The sequence below is a fragment of the Phyllosticta citribraziliensis genome (assembly GCF_038025025.1).
Source record: "Phyllosticta citribraziliensis strain CPC 17464 chromosome Unknown J3D65scaffold_2, whole genome shotgun sequence".
NCBI classification, from domain to species: domain Eukaryota; kingdom Fungi; phylum Ascomycota; class Dothideomycetes; order Botryosphaeriales; family Phyllostictaceae; genus Phyllosticta; species Phyllosticta citribraziliensis.
This window is the reverse complement of record NW_027117339.1, coordinates 1,279,277-1,298,697: the sequence shown is the minus strand read 5'-3', so window position 1 is coordinate 1,298,697 and position 19,421 is coordinate 1,279,277. Positions and strand designations below refer to the sequence as shown.

Genomic DNA, 19,421 nt, shown 5'->3' with positions numbered 1-19,421 from the left:
CTCTTCCCATCTGACCGAGCAACGCAATGATTGGAGAATGCCCCTGTGACGCGTAACGGACGGCTCTGCTGGCGGGTCAACTAGCCACCGCTCTGCCACACCGGCTCTGGATTGCTTGCGAACTCGTTGTGGGAACTTGATCTTCGCGCGAGCCGTAGAGAGGTGGTAAGCACTGCCTCACTCCTGCCACGAATGGACGCACGGCCGCGTCCGTCACGTAATCCGTCAGGCGGTGCAAGTTGCGTGCTGCTACACACCGGCGGCTCTTTGAGATGGTGGACGCCTGGGGCATCTCAGCTGATGATGCGTCAGTAGATGGCGAGTGTGTTGAGTACGTACCTGCGGGATCGATTCTCGGTAGTCGGCGCCCTACCCGTCGGGATCCTTAACGTCTGATTTGTGGATCCACTTGCCTCTTTTGGGTATCGGGTCTGCGACCAATCACAGCCGAAGTGCGCCTTGATGCAGGGCTGAGATGCTCATGTCGAAAGGATGAAAGTTGAAAAATACCTACGGGTGCATCGGGGCAAGCCAGACGCACACTATCCGGGTAGCGAGATCCGCATTGACGGGCGGGACACCAGTAGATTGTGCCGGGCGTCAGGGGCCGAACGCACCGTTTCCCAGCCAGTGGCGAGAACAAGATATCAACAAGACAGAGGTGTAAGAAAAACATATTCAGTGACGTGGTAGTGGAGGAACTTTGTTTCCAGCGTCTATTGTGCACCCAGATCAACCAATCTTGCCATTTTCCGCCCAGCTGACTCTTAAGTGAACGCTCATGAGGACTTCAATGAACAAAGAGAAGAATAAGAAAATGAGAACTGTACAAGAATGAAGAAATCGCTCGTCCCGTTTTTACTTTGTGCCGTTCTTGGCCTTGGCTAGGACCTCTTCCATGGTCTGCTCAAGCCTTTGTAAGGCTTCTTCGCAGACCTGGTAATGGATGATGTTCCTTGGACCCCAAGTATCGATGCCCTTTTGGTGGGCCAGATTCACAAAATCTGCTTGGTCGACGCCGGCCGCCTTAAGATCCAACCAGACCATGTTGGTCTCTGTAGGCATGGCCAATTTGCCGCCAAGCTTTTCCCAAGTTGCAGCAACCCGCTTTGCCTTTTGATGCGTCTCTTGGAGTTTGCCTCCCAGAAAGGTCTCTTCGACGGCCGTCCTTGCTGCAGCTGATAGGATACCAGCCATGCGAATACCACCGCCTATCGCTTTGCGGATCCATCTCGAGCGCTGGACGAAGGCCTTGGGACCAACAATGATGCTTCCCATGGGGGCTCCCAATCCCTTGCTGAAGCACAGTTGCACGGTGTCGAAGCAGTCGCAGTAGTCCTTCATGGATCCGGCACCGGCGGCGACCGCTTCCCACAGTCGGGCTCCATCCAAGTGCATGATGATGCCGTGCTCGCGCGCCCAATTGCTGATTCTCCTGGCCTCCTCCAGCGGCATGATTGTTCCGCCGAGGGTATTCTCGAGGCTTATCAGCTTGGTTGGGCAGCCGTGGATGTCGTCGCTCAGGCACGCATGCGCCTTGACGTCCTCCAGTGTCAAGTGGTGTCCGTTGGAAGGCACCACACCTTGGACCATGGCACCACACAGACTGGCAACTCCTCCGGCTTCGGCAGTCAGAATGTGTCCGCGGTGGTCACATAGAACCGCGTGAGGTGGTCCGGCCAGATGCGCGCGGATCGCAACTTGGTTGCCCATGGTGCCACTCATTACGAGAAGACCTTCTTCCTTGCCAGTCATGTCGGCAATCCATTCTTGTAGAGAATTGGTGGTTGGGTCCTCTTGGTAGACGTCGTCGCGAAGCGTAGTTGCAGAGATGGCTGTGAGCATGGAAGCAGTGGGGGTCGTGATTGTGTCGGAGCGGAAATCAAAGGCCGCTGGGCCAGGCGTTGCCCAGTGGTCGACAGAGCCGTTTGCGTGGCCATTGGTAAGGTGCGATGCCGTGGCCTCGAGCTTTTTCGCAGAGGGTCCCGGGTAGAAGTTGTGAAGAGGGGTGTTGCCCGTCATTGTTCGTGCTTGGTTCTGGAGACGAATGGGTGCGCTGATGGAACCGGAGAAGAATTGGGATGAAGGAGAGGAGAAAAGACAGGATTTGCGAACAAAACGGAAGGAACGAGGAGGTTTCATCAGCAAACAATGCGAGGCGATGGGGCGAAAGAAAGTATGACTGTTGTATGCCGCTTCTTGCCGATCCGGATTGAAGGTGCCGGAGATGCGCTATCGATACCCGCACCGGCACCGCAGAGCCTGGGAGTGGGAGCTTGGGCCGGCCAACGAGCTTCTTTCAACGCCAAACTTCCTTTTACCACGCGCCCTCTCTGCTCACCATCGGACCAACATCACCGACACAAGATCACAAGTCTTACTCTTTTCTGATCATCCAGGACTCGTAATCGGATCATTCAGGTAGCCCCGCAGACAGCGAAGAGAAGGATGTACCCCTCAACTCTTCTAGCAAAAAGTCGGCTGCTCGTTCGCGCTCAAGCTTTCATCGGCCACCGAGCTTTCATCCGCCACGCTGTCGTCCACTGCCATGGTCGCTTCCGAGGAGTTATCATCCTCTACCAGTCACATAGGGGGCTGTTTCCAACATGCATTGCGGCACGCACCGCCCCCAATTCACCACATGCGTAATTCTGTTGGGAACCACTGCAGCCTGGTCACACGCGGCCCAAGACACGTCAGGACACGGAATCATCTCAGTCAATCGCGAAAATTCAATCCAGAGAACGGATGCTCATTGCCATGCTATGCTCGATATAATCATTTACAAGATTTCTCAAGAAAACCGCGATCAATTGCAACCGTCAGTCATGCTCCATCAGCCAAGACCGTCGCTTAAAAGGTGAGGGTGGCACCAGCGGTACCAACAACGGCGGACTTGACCTTACCGGAGCCAAGGAGGGTGTACTCGTAGCCAAGGTCAGACTTGGAGAGCTTACCCGCCTCAGCAGCGTTCTCGCCGGAGCCAAAGTCGTTGTCGTTGACGGTGGCGTAGCCAGAGTCGGTGGAGTAGATGGGCTTCTTCAGGCCGGAGAAGACGTTGGACTCGATGAGGAGCTGGGCACTGTCATGGTGTTAGCAATCTGTGAGCTTCTCTGGGAAAGCTGCTTCCACTTACCCCTGGCGAGTGTTGATTCCGTCGTTGCAGTCCTCAAAGTAGCTGTTGATGATGTGGCCAGTTCCGAAGCGGTACGAGGGCATACGCGAGTTGATGTTCTTCCAGTAGTTGTTGGCGTAGGTGACGGTCAAGTGGCCGGTGTCCTCGTCGCCGTTGGAGTCGGAGTGACCAACAAGAGAGGCCTTCCAGTGGTCGTGGAGGTAGGTGTTGGAGATGGTCACGTAGTCGGAAGCGTGGGTGACGTCGAGCAGACCGTCGTAGTAGTCCTTGTCGTGGTCACGGTTGGAAGAAAGGTCGCAGTGGTCAACCTAGGCCTGTCAGTCATGCTCAGGGGTTGCGTCCGGGACCAAGGAGGATTCTTACCCAGACGTTGGTCGACTCCTGGATACCAATGGCATCACCGTACTCGGCCAAAACCTCCTTGATGGTCAAGTTGCGGATGATGACGTTCTTCTGGCCCTTGACGTAGAGGGCAATGTTGCTGAGGATGGCCTTGGAGTCCTGGCCGACGATGGTCTTGTCCGAGGTGACCTTGACCTTGGCACCGCCCTCGATGGTACCGCTGACAACGATAACCTGAGCGCCGTCGGCGGTGGCGGCCTCAGTGAAGCTGGCCAGGTCGGAGACGGTGGTCGTGGTACCGCCCTTGCCACCAGTGGTGCCGCCGTTCAGGGTGGCGAAACCAACCGAGGGGCCATCAGTAATGGCGGCACGCTTGGCCAGGACGTTGCTCTTCTCGTTGTTGGTCTTGGTCGGGGCAGCCAGAGCCAGCTGGCTGAGCATGGAAAGGGCAAAGGTTGTAAGAGCTGCGGTCTTCATGGTGATAGTGGGCTGCACAGCAGGCTCGACTGTTGGAAAAGAGGGAATAGGGAAGAAGGAAGGACTGGATGGTGAATGAAGTTTCAAGGCAGACAAAGGTATACATTTATATGGAGGGTCGACAGCCAGGAACTCGCCTACGAACCACACGATGTCGACACTCGACAACAACGGAGACGATTTCTCCACCAGAACAACACCCGTTTCTGGGCCGTCATCTCCGGGAGCGACTGAGTCGCTCGGCGTGACCCAAGCGAATCTGGCAGCTGGGCTGCAGGAGTTGAGGGAGCATGGGGGCAGAAAGCCATGAAACAGGACTGACGTTTCGCAGACTGGCAAAAGCGCAGCTGCGGGCAGCGGCCGAAGCAGGCGTCCGAACGAAGCAGGACGGTGGAGACACAGCGCATCGGGAAAATGTGGATCGATTCGGTGAAGTTGATTGATCCGTTTCCACCATCCAGACTCAACACCGGGGGCACGCCAAGACATTGCTCTCACGGGCCAGGTCGATTTGCAGTAAGAGAAGGCTTGGCGGTCCCGCTCGCTACGCCAATTGAAACGCCAAGCAATGCGCCCCTTTACGCATGCCATGTTTGCTTCTGGAACTATTCCTCCTCCTGCTTGCCTCTCCCGGCCTCCAAGGGGTCAAAGGCCAAGCTTCAGCGGACCCGTTCAAGCTCAACTCAAGCCTTTTCCTCGACTCGAAAACATCACAGGAAACCCGGTTGCCGGTGCATGTAATTCGGGGGACATCGAATCACCCTCTCTCTAACCGATGCCAGCTCGACTCATGGCACTGTCCAGATCTAGGAACCGATCAGACGGTAATTCGAGTCGTACCGACGCCGCCACATGCAGACAGACGCGTCGATGCCACGGCCCGACCACGCGTTGCAGGCCACCAAGACTTGCCTGGCTTCCACCCACAAGAATTTCCGGCCTCTCTCCGGGTCCACGGGAGCGCAGCCGAACATGCCACGCTCTCAAATGACAGCGGAACGCCAACATCGACTGGAGAAGGACCTCATCTAAAATTTGGGCAACTGTCCTGAAACTGCTCCAATTGAAAAACACGAAGCCGGATCCCGGATGTTCTGCTTAAGCGATCTCCCGCAAAAGGACTCTACAGATCCGCCCGGTTGATCCGCTTGACGTGCCGACGGTCCGTTGTGCCTCTTTTCTTTGCACGCCCGTTGCTCTGACCGGCTAATGGCATGGCCACGACTGAGCGCCTCGTGTGGCGGCATTGCATAAGCACTCTTGCATTCGGACTTCTCAAGATTTGAACCGAGCAAGCGACGTCTGGGCAAGAGGAAGGCGGCATTTTGCACGACACGAAGCCATAGGTCTCGCTTCTCTTTCTAAAGCCACTGCGTTTTGTCATTGCGTCTTGAACATGAATTGGACGAAGTCAGAGAGAATCGCAGCGCCATCCGGTTTCCAGGAATCCCGCAGTGCAGCTCTGCTAGACAAGATGAATTCTCACAAAGTGACACAGCAGACATCAAAAGAAGTGCCAGTTCCTGGCATTACTGCAGGGATCAAGGAGTTGTCATTCACCACCATTGCCCCACCTAGTGAGTAGTCATCCGCTATCACGGTTGCGCGTAGGGAGCTTTCGTTCATTACCATCGCCACTCCTAGTAATCTATCATTCACTACAACTACAGCTACTCCCAGGGAGCTATCATTCAGCCTCGCAGACAGGCGAAGAGCTACCATGCCTTTAACAACCGCTATGTTGAGTTGTCCGTGGCGCTGCAAAATATTAAAAAACAGGCTGCCCATTGCGAACTGACCTAGCAAGTTACTCACCGGCAGGGTTGCCCCTGGGGCTGTGTACACGCACGTGGACCTGCTTGACCTTCCATGTGGACACCTCAAGCGACGCTAAGTCTTATGAGCAGGCAACACACACCTAGATAGCAAGAGCGTCATACTATGTCTGGATTCTGCCGTCATCATTCAACATGAACGACGAGCTACATCTTAAATCTTCCAGGAATCAGAAGCGGTGTGATCCCTCTCTGCTGACAGCGAGACCCTCTCGCTTTCCAGCAATCTTGCTGGTCCCTCATTGCTCGGAAATGGAGCGTATTTGTCGACAAGAAAGTACATGTCATCATATGCGCTGCATCATCGTCAATGACAACACCGTACTTTTGCATTGATTCACTTACGTTTGTCGCACTGCATGTCCTGCTCTGTGATGATTGACTGAGAACATCATGTTGAAATAAATGCAGTACATTCGATTCCTATCATCCCATTGATCCAGGGGTTCGCTTGGCCTGACATATCGTAGGTAAGTATCCCTATACACCTTTCTGTGTATTTTGTTGTAATGACACCTCCAGTTTCCGGTCTCCATTTCGTTGTGGGCGTAGATCGAGGCGGCATCGAAAATGAAGACTTCGCCCGTCTTCCGACTCGTCCCTGTGTTTCCTTCCCAAAGATCTGCGTGAATCAAGCAAGGCTTAACACGTCTTCCATCTCTCTCGAGCGCTCCGATCAGTTTCGGAATTACTTGCGCAATGACTCTGCGTTCCAAAACGTCGAGCTCTTCCCAGTAACCATTCGTCTCGAAATCCAGTCGCACAACATGGCGTAGTAACTTGAGGAAGAATGCTGTCCAGCTGCTTTCCCAGGATACAGCCTGAGGAGTTTGTCCTTGACAGGTCACGGTGTGAAAACCGAATTGACCAGTCGGAGACTTGCTTTCTTGGTGCAGCCGTGATAATTTTCGGCAAAGTTGATCCGGATCAGGGACGCACTCGTCCATGTCGACGAATTCTGATAGGAGAAAGTAGGTCTCTGGATGGCCAGTTGCATATTTCCCCCAAGACCACGGCCGGGGAACCATATCTGGAGCCACTTTGAAGATTTCAGACATGGCATGGAATTCACCTTTTGCCAGTGCCTTACCAGCGTCCTCGGTAGCGGCCTTGAGGAAGAACTCCCGCTCGCATCCTCCAGGAAATTCGACTCGCAGGCGTGCTGTGGTTGTCCATGTCGACTTTGCCAGTCGAATGGCGGACCTGACCCGACTGCCGGCAGGAAATTTGGCGACAACATTCTCGTCTACCACGAAGTCGCTCGACGTTGTATATGGCCCGCTTTCGACGTTCTCGAGACGAGTGCTGACTGACCTGCTCATGTTTCAGAAAAAGAGGTTGCAAAAGTGACCTGGAAACTCGTTCGAGATTGTCGGAACTTTCTCAAGCTCTGTCGCAAAGATCCTGCTATGCTAATGAGGTCGTGTGTTGCGAAGCGCTTAGGGAGATCTATTGTTGGCGCAAGTGAGGGGAAACTCGCCTCTTTCGGAGAAGCGACCCACCACATCCCCACCGAATGCACCAATCCTGGCCGAGTGACTCTGGGGCGCGCGCGCATAATCGCTGGGAATTATCCTGAAAGAATGAGTTGTCCTTCGATAACACCACAGACTCGGGCGCTCTCTTGTCTTCTCCATCTACAGTATTCGGAGCATCTGTTCGGGAGTCACAGGGTTGCTGGTCTATTTTTCCATTCCCAAAGGAACCGCGGCAACCGTGATTATATTCCAACGGTGAGACCAATGCGCATCAATGCTGCGTGAAACTCGACAAGATGGTATTTTTCGCTCACCCTTGCCGGCATCTTACACTAACAATACACAAACAGCTGAAGAAGTTTCGATCGACCAAGTCACTCAAGAGCAAATACCGCAATGCCTCAGAATCTGAAGGCAATCTAAGCGCCGCGTCAACCTTAAAGCCATCGCTATTTGATGTAAGCATCCGGAAATTTTCCAGTTCGAAGACTGGCTCCGGCGGCACCCTGCCCACCTCGGTTCCGGTGGACATAGACCGACATGATTCGCTTCCAGACGTTGTCGAGGGGAATGACTATGGTCTTCACGTCGTTCACCAACCATCGGATGAGGCTCCTCTTGACATCATTTTTGTGCATGGTCTAGGAGGTGGAAGTCGAAAGACGTGGTCCAAGAATCATGACCTTAGAAGGTTCTGGCCTGGGAACTGGCTTCCTCTCGATTCAGACATAAGCCAAGCTCGCATCTTGACGTTTGGTTACAATGCCGACTTCTCTTCCCGCACCCCAGCAAGCATTTCGAACATAACCTCGTTTGCGAAAGAGCTTCTGTCAGAAATGCGTCGCGGAAGATGTAGCAAAGGTGAGCTTCTTGGAATCGGGAAAGTTCCCATTCTCTTTGTGGTTCACTCCATGGGCGGACTGGTTGTGAAGAAAGCCTATCTCCTCGGCCAAAATGACGTGGAATACAAGGAGATTGTCAAATCAATTTCTGGGGTTGTGTTCCTCTCCACTCCGCACCGCGGTACAGACTTGGCGAAAATCCTCAATAGGATTCTATCGATTTCGCTCAGATCACCAAAAGGCTTCGTGCAAGACTTGGTCAAGACATCTACTACGATTGAAGACGTGAACGAACAATTCCGCCACATTGCACCAAAACTGTTGATCTACTCCTTCTACGAGACTTTGGCAACCGCTATTGGACCTACAAAGATCAAGATTCTGGAAAAGGAATCGTCGGTGCTGGGCTATCCAAGCGAAATCTCCATTCCTCTCGATGCCGACCACCACGACGTCTGCAAATTTTCGAGTCCTCGAGATAAGAATTACACAACCGTCTTGAATACGCTCAAGGACATCATGGGTCGTTTGAGAGATGCGAGTTCCAGGGCTTTACACAACCAAGCAGCCGACGAGGAGCAAGTCATCCAAAGGCTACTGGCAGTATCGAAAACCCCTGAAGAGGACCTTGTGGAGCTCCGTCATCAGAGAATCAACGGGACATGCGAATGGCTGTTCGACGAGCCAGAAATTCTCTCGTGGATGGAGCCGACCCCAGGATCTAGAATCGTTTGGTACAGCGCTCCTCCGGCTAGCGGCAAATCGACAATTTCAAGCTACTTGATCGATCAGCTCCGACGGTCAAAATACGATTGCCAATATTTTTTTTTCAGGTCCAACGATCTTCAGAAGCAGTCATTGGGCTACGTTCTAAGGTCTCTCGCGTACCAGATTGCTCGCGACATACCGGAATTCCGACGCGCTTTGGTGAAACTTTCGTCGGAAAGCTCTTGGCTTGGGAAGGCTGATTGCTCCATGATCTGGCGCAAGATTTACGAGGAGATTCTGTTCAGAATGAAGCTCGAGTATCCTTTATATTGGGTAGTTGATGCTCTGGATGAGTCTGAGTCACCGGGAGCGTTCATTCACCTTCTGAAAGGCATTTCCTCATCTCAGACCGCAATTCGAATTTGCATATTCAGTCGGAGTACGGATTCTTTCAGCTTTGAATTCGACCGTCTTTCTCGTATAATTTCCGTAGGCAGGATCGACAAGCATGGGACCGGCCATAACATGAACGACATCAAGCTGCTGGTCGAACAGGGACTGAGTTACATGCGTGGCAGCACGGCGGTCAGAGAAAAAGTCAAGCAGAGGATAATGAGTCGAGCCCATGGCAACTTTCTTTGGGCACGCCTGGTACTGGAGCAGATCCAGCAATGCCACATAGAAGAAGCCATACACGAGGTCTTGGACGAAGTGCCGGATGAGATGAGTCATTTCTACCGGCACATGGAAATTGGCATTCTCAAAAGCCTTCGGAGGAGCGATCGCCGCCTTTCCAAGGCTTTGCTTCAGTGGACTCTCTGCTCGCAACGCTCTCTGCATCTGAAGGAACTGTCCGAGGCGCTGAGACCAGCGTTCCCCGAGTTTTTGGATCTCAAGAGTACCATACGGGACATCTGCGGGCAGTTCATTCATGTGGACGGCACCGGACAGGTTGGAATGGTTCACCAGACGGCTCGCGAATACTTCACTCAAATCACAAGATCCGAGCTTGCAGTTGATTTGGGGGAGGCCCACGGCGAACTGTTTGCAAAGTGTCTCTCCACCTTGATGGATAGTAGACTGCGCGTCAAGCTGCTGAAAGATTCGGAGGCTTTCAAGTTGGAAGAGCCGTTCATCTGCTACGCTGCAGTTTCCTGGCCATATCATTTGCGCCACAGCAGTCGAAAAGACGCTTCTCTGAAGCTCCTTGTTCAGTTCTTACAAAGCCCGGCGGTTCTGTCATGGATCCATACGTTGTCTCTCGTCGGCCAACTAGAGGTCATGATCAGCTCATCAAACATATTGCGCAACCACAGCCGCGTCGCCAAAAGACTGCTGGCGGGTAGTAGCCAGCCGCTCCATCGGATTTCGGACCTGGAAATTCTGGATCAGTGGACTGTCGACCTCGTGAAAGTGATAGGCAAATTCAGTTTCCACCTAATCGAAGATCCCGCCGTCGTCTACAAACTCATTCCCCCCTTTTGTCCAGAAAACTCGCTCATACACCGCCAATTCCACAATCCAGACTCGGCTCAAGTGCTTGTATCCGGCATGTCACACAAGAAGTGGGACGATAACCTGGCTAAGATCGACCTACCCGACAAGGTGAACGCGGATCAGATAATATGCGCTGGGCACCACATTGCTGTCCTGGGGTTTGATGGAACGATTTTCATCTGGAGCTCCGGGGATTTTTCACAAACTGTTGTCCTGTCCCATGGAGAGCATGTGTCCAAGATCAGCTTCAACAAAGCGGGTACCAGACTGATCAGCTTTGGCTATCAGAGCACTACCAAACTCTGGTCAATACCGTCAGGAGAAGTGCTAGCGTCCTGCGAAAACCCAGCAAATAACGATGCAAAGGCGATCACATTTGCTTCTGATGACAGCAAGGTCTACGCAGTCATGGATGACAGAATTGTGTTGTGGCTCCATATTGATGACTTTGATAGAGGCTGGCGCATCCTTGATTCAGCGCTACTAAGGGAGACTCAACACATTGAGGGAGCATTTATCAACACCCCCGTCTGTGTCGCCTTCAATGGAGATGCCACACAGATCGGGGTGTCGTATAGAAGCTATCCATTGGCGGTGTGGACAGTCGATGGAGCCAAGTGTATCGGCAGATGCGTTGGAAAGGGCGAATTCCGAGTCAAGGCCTATCTCTCGTCATCTTGGCTGCGTGTTCCGCGCTTCACCTGGAATCCGGTCAGTGGCCACATCATTGGCATTGTCAAGGGAGCATGCATTTTCAAGTGGCATCCGGTGACAGACGAGTATGAGGAAGTGCGAGCAGTCGCGGATGAGGTTGCTGCCAGCTCGAACGGCAAACTGTTTCTGTCCAGTCGCCCCGACGGAACGGTCACAGTTTGGAACTTTGCCACGTTGGTGCCATTGTACCAGCTCCCATCAGACGACTTGGTCACGGACATGGCCTTCAGTCCCGACTGCACCCGCTTCTACGACATTAGGTGGAACACCCTGAATGCGTGGACCTCCGACAATTTGCTTCTCTTCGGTGCGTCCGAAGAGACGTTTCTGGACAACGCGAGCGAAAATCCGACTTCGTCGTGTTTGTCCCACACGTCACAAAGCGACGACGAGGATTTTGAAGATATCGATGCTCTGGCAGTTGCCCCCACTGGAAGACTATACTGCACAGGTGAATTTGATGGGCCGGCCACACTCCGCAACGCTCACACGGGCGATTCGCTCCAATTAGCAAAGGGGTTTGGACCCATGTGCCGCAGCAACCTCAGGTGGAGTGACGATGGGCAGCAGCTTATTGCGTGGATGGATGGACACATCGTTCTCACACGGGTGGACCGCTCCAAAAACCTGAGCCTCGATCATGTTAGCAAGACGCTCGTTGAAGTCGACTCGAAACGCGTCCGACCGAATGAAATGCTTCTAAGCAGAGACTCGAAGCTGCTCCTGCTTGTCTTCCAAGACAAATGCCAGATTCGATCAGTCGACTGCAGCAAAATATGCATCTCTGCATCCCTCGAGCGCAGTAAAAAAAGAAAATGGTTAAACCACCCAACTCACGAGAATCTTTTTCTCGGCGTTGGCCCACATGATGTGCGAATTTTCGACTGGGCCGATTTCAGCGAACAGCGTCGCATGAAGCTGGGAAGAGCTTCTACGCGCGTTGACAGCTTTACAAGTGTTCGCGAGGAGGAGACCATGGCGACTTCAATGGCGACTGCATTGACGTCAATTTCCCCAGATTATTTGGACAAGGTCAAAGACCACATGGAAGTGACGAGGGTAATCGTGGATCCTGATAGGCAGCATTTGCTTGTACAGATCAGCATAGGGCCTTTTCGAGGAAAAGTCACCAATTGCGTTCTTGTATTCAACAGCTCTTCTTTGAGTCCCGACAGTCGCGACTACTCGATGGCGAATCTTCCGGAGCTCCCAATCCCACGACACATTGCAGAAAAAGTCAATGTCCCCTTGGGTTTTCTATCGGGCTCGAGGCTGGCATATCTGGATTCGGACCTTTGGCTTTGCACATACAGATTGAAACCGGACTCTTTTGACATTGGCCTGGATCCCCAGCGTCGGTACTTCTTCATACCCCGGGGCTGGACCAGTGGTAAGAACTTGGAGCTTTGCGCGTTGATGCGAGATGGATCGCTACTTTGTCCGAAGAACGGCCAGGTGGCCGTCATTCGAGGGGGCTTGCGCTGATTGATCTTTCCACGGTCGGAGGAGCACTGATGCTTGTTTCTCCTTCCTTGGTCCCATATCGACTGCGTCCTAGTCGTCCAAATATCCTGTATGAATGCCCTCATGACTAACCATCATTGCTAGTTGCATGTTTCCTGTTAATTACCTATTGTAATGTATGAGTGTTCCCATCTGCTCTCATACTTGGAGTTGCTACCAAGCCTCAGAAACTCGTAGCAGGGTTGACACATGGAGCAGTCAATACTTGCGCGTCCGGTGCTGCAAAATTTGGCAGTAGGTCTCGGGACGCGATGTTGCCGAGCTCACAGAATTGATGACGTGTGCGTGCATTCCTTCGTTTGGGCGCACTAGTCTGCCAGCGCTGGGGCTAGTCCATGTTGGAGTAAGTCTGGCTGCGCGTCGCTGCGGGCGGGAGGAAGGAAGCAGCCGAGAAATTCGAAGGAGCGTGGTGAGAGGAGCAAGATGAATGAATTTTACGGGAGTTTTCCACGTCGACCGTGATTCTGATTGAGTAGGTGGAGAAAGGCGGGAGGTGTTCCTGGCCTGGCGGATGCAGGGTCTCGTGCTCTTGGCGGTCATGATGTTCAAGGAGAATTGTGGATGCACATGTGCAAGAGAGGGTCGTGGGACGAGGGCATAATGAGGCAACGATCGACTAGAAATGGATGAGATGGATTGGGCAGTGCAAGAAGAGAGCGTTGACTGGATCCATGTTCGGTTGGTGGTCGAGGTCGAGGGAACCCCACAAACGTCATCACCCGCGGCTGCACTACTGCACAGACCCACCCGACCAGGACTGGACACTGGCACCCACCTAACTTAACCGCACCAACTTTCTCGCCGCTTGGCCTTCAACACCATCCCCAATACACTCCCCTCTTCACCCTTCATCCCTTGCTCTACCAATTCTTTCTACATCTGGACCTCCACAGCCTCTCCCTCTCCCTCTGTCTCCGACTGCTGACCCTTACCCTACAATGTCTGGCTTCCACCCCTTTGGAGGCCGTGTGAGCAAACATTTCGGCGACAATGTAAGTGTCCGTGTGGAACTTTGACTATCCCAGCCCTCTGGCACTCCCGCAATTGTGCCGCACACGTACCACGGCTCCGAGATGCGCCAGCCAGTCCGTCGAACCGCCTCTGCACATCATCGACTGCAATATGTCGGTCGCCCAGCTTGCGTCTCTGCCTCTGCCGAGAGAGAGCCTTCCAATGCTTCTCTCCGACCGCTTCGCAACCCACGAATCAAACTCGGCCTGGCGCATCCCGGAACCCGTCTTCAACTCTCGAGCACCGAGATCGGAGTCTACTCAAGGCTGTATGATTCATGCCGCTGACCACGCAGCAGCTATCACCACACGATACGTACCTCAGCTGTAAGCAAGCCACACCCTAGAGCCAGCGACGATGCTAACGCCGCTGCAGATCACGATGTATCCCGTATGTTGCGAATCCTACCCGCCCTGTCCATCGTAAAGCGCTAATGGTATACTCAGTAACCAAGGAGGATGTGAGCTGCATACGGTCAGACTGGTTGAACGATAGTGTTGGTACTTTGCAGCTATGGACTGGAAAGGCTTCCTAACATGACGATAGGCAATTTCATTCTGGGAAGAGTACTGCCACCTGCCAACAGGACGAAAACGACGCAGCAACGTTGACACTGGATCCACACAGGTACCTGGAACATGAGAAGCTGGTAGAATACCCGCGAGCCCGAATCAACCTTCTCCGCCCCTCGATGGTCTTCATGCTCCTCCAGACGCCCGATCCTGCCATCGTCAAAGACGCCCTGCCCAACTTCTACGAGACGACGCATATATTTCTCCCCATCAACGATTGTCGAAATGTCATGGAGGCAGAGGGCGGTTCGCACTGGTCGTTACTGGTCGTCAGCACCGTCGACGGCGTTGCTTTCCACTACGACTCGCTGCAGCAGTCCAACGACCGGGAGGCCTACATCGTGACGAACAAGATATCGTCAATCTTGCGCCAACAGATCAGATTCGTGCCCATGCGCGATTCCCCCCAGCAAGAGAACGGCAGCGACTGTGGCGTCTACGTCTGTCTGATGATGCGACACTTGCTTTTGAACAAGCTTCTGAGAGCGGGCTCCAAAGAAAAAGTCGGCATGGGCATGCGCGACAAGGACTTTGATGCAAGCGCTGGACGCAAGGAAATGCTCAAGATCATTGAAGACTTCAGAAAGGAGGCACAACGGAGGAGATCGTGCGTAGCTCGCCCGTTTTTTATCCTTCCCACAAATTAACTTCTGGTGGTCGCAGGCGCAGCAAGAGTCCCTTCTCGAGCGGAGAATCGAAGAGCCATCCTCGCATCGGCGACGCCGACGAGACCTTGAACGGAAAGCGGCACGCCAATGGCAGTCCGCACTAATCGTCCCATTGCCATCTAGCGTTGAGTAGCTGTGGACTGGCATGAGGACAACAGAGAAAAACACGATTCACGGGAAAACAAAAATAGATGGCTGAACGAGGTCACGACGTGATGGCATTTCAATGGCTTCAATGGCACAGTTCTGTATATCCAAGGTATCTTTGACGATTTTTTCATTTCTTCCGTTTAGCCCAGGCGTTGCTGTCACGACAGCACGCATGTTAGCTAACAATTTCGGTTTTCTGCTGCCACTTTTTGACCTTCACGTCACAATTAACGATCATGCCTCTCGTACATTGTACTTGTCCACAGCAAAAGTACTTGTTTCCCTGTCTTCAACTATATTCTTGCAATTGCAGCCTTTTGCGGACGGGTGCGGACGACTGCCGGGGTCCATCTACCCGATGAGGAATGTGGCCTCCGTGGAACGCTCGCAAGGCCGAAGATCGGACACGAGGGAATCAATTGCGAAATTGCCTGGTTGAAATGCTTTTTATAATTCCCGTTTGATCGCTGAAAGCCTTTGTAGCTATACCTTGCCGCCTCTTGTAGCCAAGCCGTAATACCCATCGGATACTTTGCTGCACACAAGAAACTCCGTCGAGTTACACGCCATACCCGCTCTAGAATTTTCACAGTAATCGCCATAACCAAGGACACTATAGCTGCTCGACACCGCTGATTAGCGCCTCCAAGTCGGCGTCTTCGCCCTTGTCCAGCAACCTCGCCATGGCGCTTGACCTATTCACCACATGTCAGTAACGCAGGCGACCAAAAAGCAAAAAAAAGAAGTTCAGTGGGGTGGATACAGGAAAAGGCGATATAGCCATTGGGGAAAACTCACAATCCAGCGACACCGCGCCTCCGCATCTCGTCCTCCAACTCGCGGCTCTTGACAGCCGCCACGTCAATCACCGCGTCGGGCACGTTGGCCAGACGAGCAACGTTGAGGCCGTAGCTGCGGTGCGCAACGCCCTCGCCAACCTCATACAGAAAGGTTACCTCTTCGCGGCCGCCGCCGCTGCTGTCACCCTCCTCGAAGCGCATGTGCACGTTCTTGAGCTCCTGACCATCGAAGCCGTCGGCCAGCTTGGCGAGGTTCTGGTAGTGCGTGATGAAGAGCACGAGCGCGCCAACGGCGCGGACCATGTGATCGAGGACGGCGGCGGCAATGGCGACGCCGTCGTGGGTGCTGGTGCCGCGGCCCAGCTCGTCGAGGATGACGAGCGAGCGCGGCGACGCCTGCTTGAGGATGTCGGCCGTCTCGGACAGCTCGACCATGAAGGTCGACTCGCCCGCCATCATGTTGTCGAAGGCGCCCATGCGCGTGAAGACGGCGTCGAGCATGCCTAGCCGCGCCGACGACGCCGGCACGTACGAGCCGACTTGTCCCATGATGCTGATCAGCGCCACTTGCCGCACGTAGCTGGACTTGCCGCCCATGTTGGGCCCCGTGATGAGCAGCGCGCGCGTGCCCGACGACGAGAGCGAAATGTCGTTGGGCACGTACGAGTCGAGGAGGAGCTGTTCGACCATGGGGTGCCGGCCTTCTTTGACGTCGATGCAGATGTCGTCCGCGTATGAGGGCTTCACGTAGCCCGGTTGGTTGCTGATTTCGGCGAGGGACAGCAGGCAGTCGAGCGTAGCGAGGGATTGGATGCAGTCGCGGAACGATTGGTACTTGGTCGCGATTTCACCCAAGAGGGCCTTGAATGCCGCGTCGCAGGCGGCTGCCAGTGCTTCTTTATGAAGGTCTCTGTCTTGAATAAGACGCTTGACCTCTGGCGTGTGAAAGCGAGAAACAGCCTTGGTGCCGTTGATTTTGATCCACGAGGCTGGCACTCTTTTGACTTCTGTGTTGCTCACTTCGATGAGGAACTCGATGCCAGATTTTGTCACGTACTGCACCTTGGACTTTTTGAGCGTCGCTGCTGCGTCCTTTTTATGTTCGTCGAGCTCATGCTCGACACCCACAATCCCCATTTTGTGATCGGTAATGTCTTCCGTCTCGTGCTCTTCTCGGAAAAAGTTGTACTTGTCGTCCTCCTTGGCTGCTTGGAGGTTTGTGCGATTAAGGAAACCAACCACATCATCCGAGATGAGTGGCAGGTTCGCAATCGCCGATTGAAGGAGTTCCGACTTGAATCCGGCCCTTCCTGGAGACGTTACATGTGCGTACTCGCCAGCGATCCGTTGAAGCGCCTGCAGGACTCCGAGGAGCTCCGGACGGGTGCACTTTTGGTAGTATATTCTGATCAGTGACTTTTCCAGGTCCGTCCGAATCTGAGACAGCAATCTTTTCAACTTGTCAGTCGAGGCAAGCTTTTCACTGCTCCGAAGTTCTTCCACGGCTGCGATGCGCTCCTCAAGGTGTGGCTTGCTGAGAAGGGGCCGCCCAACCCACTTCCTCAAAAGTCGCTGGCCGAAGCGGGTTTTGGTTCTGTCCATTGTCCAGAAGAGGCTGCCTTTGACGGTGTGGTCTGTCTGGTTCTGGTACACCTCGAGACTAGTCAACGTGTTTCCATTGAGTAGCATGTGGGACCGAGCAGAAAACGGCTGAAAGTTTTTGGTGAGGTCAAAGACGTTCTCGAGGCCATACTCGCTCATGTGAGTGATCATTGCCGAAAGGCAAATCGTGACATGCTCGGACAGCTGGTGGACCTTGTCCAAGACGTTTGTTGTATCCGAACTGCCCTCGGCATCCTTGACCTTGTCCGCGTAAAAGCTGGAAATGTGACTGTAAGCTTGCGCAGCCATGGTCTTCACTTTCTCGACTCTTTCAACCCGTGCCTGATCTCCAAAGACATTGCTTTTTGATCTCGACAGGTGCTGAATCATTTTTCCGGTTGCTTTCGAGGTCTCGCCAACGACAATAAATTCGCAAGGCGCAATGTGTAGCAGTCGCGTCTCAATCTCGCTCCTCATGAAGCCGTCCTCAAAGTCGTCGTAAACAATGTCTCCGGTAGATGGCTGTACAGCAACAATGCCAACCTGGACCTTCTCGTCCGTTCCCCATCCCTTGGCATTGCTTTCCGTAAGGCAGAGCAAGTGTCCACTGTTTGAGGGTCCATTGGCACCTGCACCGTTGCCTTCGAGAGCCTCGACGTCGTCAATATAGGTGCCTTTGGTGTAAAGATTCGTGAGCTTGCGGACGAATGGACCGCCTCGGTTTTCTCCCGCAGCTTTCAGCGCTGCGGTTTCAAGCTGTCTCACGACGCCCACCTTGTGACCTGCGGCAACCAACCTCTTGACATGGACATGGAGACGGTGCGTAGGGAAACTGGCACCGGCAAAGCGGTCGAGGTGCGCTTCAGAGGGATCTTCGAATCGTCAGCAACGACATCACTTGATTTCAAGGAAGATGGGCGGGCAACACACGTTCGTCAAACCTCATTTTCCCGGGAATGCACACGATTCCCAACTCCTTCGCTGCGACTCGGGCATCCTCGCCAAAGAAGCGGAACTTGTACCCCACCTCGACGACCAGGATTGTGTCCGCATGCTTCTTCTTCAGTTCGATAATCTGCTTTTCCATTGGGGTCAACTTGCTCGCGCCCTTTTTTGCCTTTGCGCCGCCCTTCCCTTTGCCTTTGGGTGCCGGCTCTTCATCACCTTCATCCAAGACGCCATCATCTTCGCCGCCTTCCTCGCCCTCTTTTGATTCTGCTCCATCCAAGACATGGTTCTTTCGTTTAATTTCTGCCATGCTATCCGGCCGTCCCAGCTTCTTGACAAATTGCTTGTGCAACCGCTCCTTGCGCCTTTTCGAGTCCTCGTCTTCGCCTTCTGCATTGTTTTCGCCTTCTGCAGCCACTAGTGGTGAGCTAGAAAAGAGGTATCGCGATGTGCGCTCCGTCACTTTTGCGCCGCGGGTGCCGTTGAGGCCAGCATCGCTCACGCGCCCCAGGGATGTGCGGCCGTCTTCGGAAGGATCGATTTGCGTGGGAGGAGGTTGTGTGACGGTAACATCTTTGCTGTCTTCCTCATAGTTGTCGTCGTCGTCTACAACGTTGTGGCGAGGTCTTTTGGCTGCTGGAACCAGGACGGCGTTCTCGTCCGCTGCTTCAGTCGTCTTCGCACGCTTCAATGCGTTCGAGAATTTGCGTCTGGAGACGGAGGGTTCATCGCCATCATCTTCGTCGTTCGAGAGCTGCTCTGGGTCACCGGATCCGGGCGCAGCTTTCGAAACTTCGATTGGAGGTGAAGAGGCAAGCTCAGGCGGCGCCCTTGGCTTCTCTTTTGGCGCGTTGGTGGGCGGCTTTTTCTGGAAGAAGCTCGAAATGGACGCCTGCTTCTTGGTCTGGGAGGAAGCAAAGGGCGAGCTGCTGGGGGCCATGGTTGTGGTGTGTGGCGGCTGGTTGATTGGATGTCGTGAATAGGCTTGGCCGTGTCGCCCTCGACGCGACGTGACGCGTTGATTGACCGACTATTTTCCGGCGAGAACGAATCCTGGTCGCACATCCCCCACACCAGACACACTGTCGTGGAATGCCTGAGGAAAACGATGGGAATC

General features: G+C 53.7%; 6 protein-coding genes across 6 annotated transcripts; 2 read left to right on the top strand and 4 right to left on the bottom strand.

Moving 5' to 3' along the window:
- Positions 1–704: 704 nt before the first annotated feature.
- On the bottom strand, positions 705–2,250 carry J3D65DRAFT_613654 (pyridoxal phosphate-dependent transferase). Its single transcript, XM_066799132.1, has one exon. The coding sequence runs from the start codon at positions 2,140–2,142 to the stop codon at positions 859–861; it is 1,284 nt and encodes a 427-aa protein (XP_066658683.1). The 5' UTR covers positions 2,143–2,250; the 3' UTR covers positions 705–858.
- Positions 2,251–2,853: 603 nt separating this feature from the next.
- Positions 2,854–3,919, bottom strand: J3D65DRAFT_547179 (pectin lyase fold/virulence factor; the record flags this gene model as incomplete). Its single annotated transcript, XM_066796852.1, has 3 exons — positions 2,854–3,082; positions 3,137–3,444; positions 3,500–3,919. 3 exons carry the CDS (start codon positions 3,917–3,919, stop codon positions 2,854–2,856), a joined length of 957 nt encoding a protein of 318 aa, XP_066658682.1.
- Positions 3,920–5,944: 2,025 nt separating this feature from the next.
- J3D65DRAFT_664774 (Fructosamine kinase-domain-containing protein) lies at positions 5,945–7,112 on the bottom strand (the record flags this gene model as incomplete). Its single annotated transcript, XM_066802773.1, has 2 exons — positions 5,945–6,086; positions 6,136–7,112. The coding sequence occupies 2 exons, from the start codon at positions 7,110–7,112 to the stop codon at positions 5,945–5,947; spliced, it is 1,119 nt and encodes a 372-aa protein (XP_066658681.1).
- A 226-nt stretch (positions 7,113–7,338) lies between these two features.
- J3D65DRAFT_214329 (WD40 repeat-containing protein) lies at positions 7,339–12,592 on the top strand. The gene is made up of 2 exons (XM_066794516.1): positions 7,339–7,567; positions 7,619–12,592. The coding sequence occupies exons 1-2, from the start codon at positions 7,565–7,567 to the stop codon at positions 12,512–12,514; spliced, it is 4,899 nt and encodes a 1,632-aa protein (XP_066658680.1). The 5' UTR covers positions 7,339–7,564; the 3' UTR covers positions 12,515–12,592.
- An 899-nt stretch (positions 12,593–13,491) lies between these two features.
- J3D65DRAFT_664772 (uncharacterized protein) lies at positions 13,492–14,908 on the top strand (the record flags this gene model as incomplete). The annotated part of the gene is made up of 7 exons (XM_066802772.1): positions 13,492–13,545; positions 13,863–13,890; positions 13,940–13,954; positions 14,011–14,060; positions 14,111–14,130; positions 14,192–14,743; positions 14,800–14,908. The coding sequence occupies 7 exons, from the start codon at positions 13,492–13,494 to the stop codon at positions 14,906–14,908; spliced, it is 828 nt and encodes a 275-aa protein (XP_066658679.1).
- Positions 14,909–15,309: 401 nt separating this feature from the next.
- On the bottom strand, positions 15,310–19,411 carry J3D65DRAFT_613627 (DNA mismatch repair protein MSH3). The gene is made up of 3 exons (XM_066799131.1): positions 18,287–19,411; positions 15,753–18,228; positions 15,310–15,649 (listed from the first exon to the last, which is right to left on the bottom strand). Exons 1-3 carry the CDS (start codon positions 19,242–19,244, stop codon positions 15,568–15,570), a joined length of 3,516 nt encoding a protein of 1,171 aa, XP_066658678.1. The 5' UTR covers positions 19,245–19,411; the 3' UTR covers positions 15,310–15,567.
- Positions 19,412–19,421: the final 10 nt, after the last annotated feature.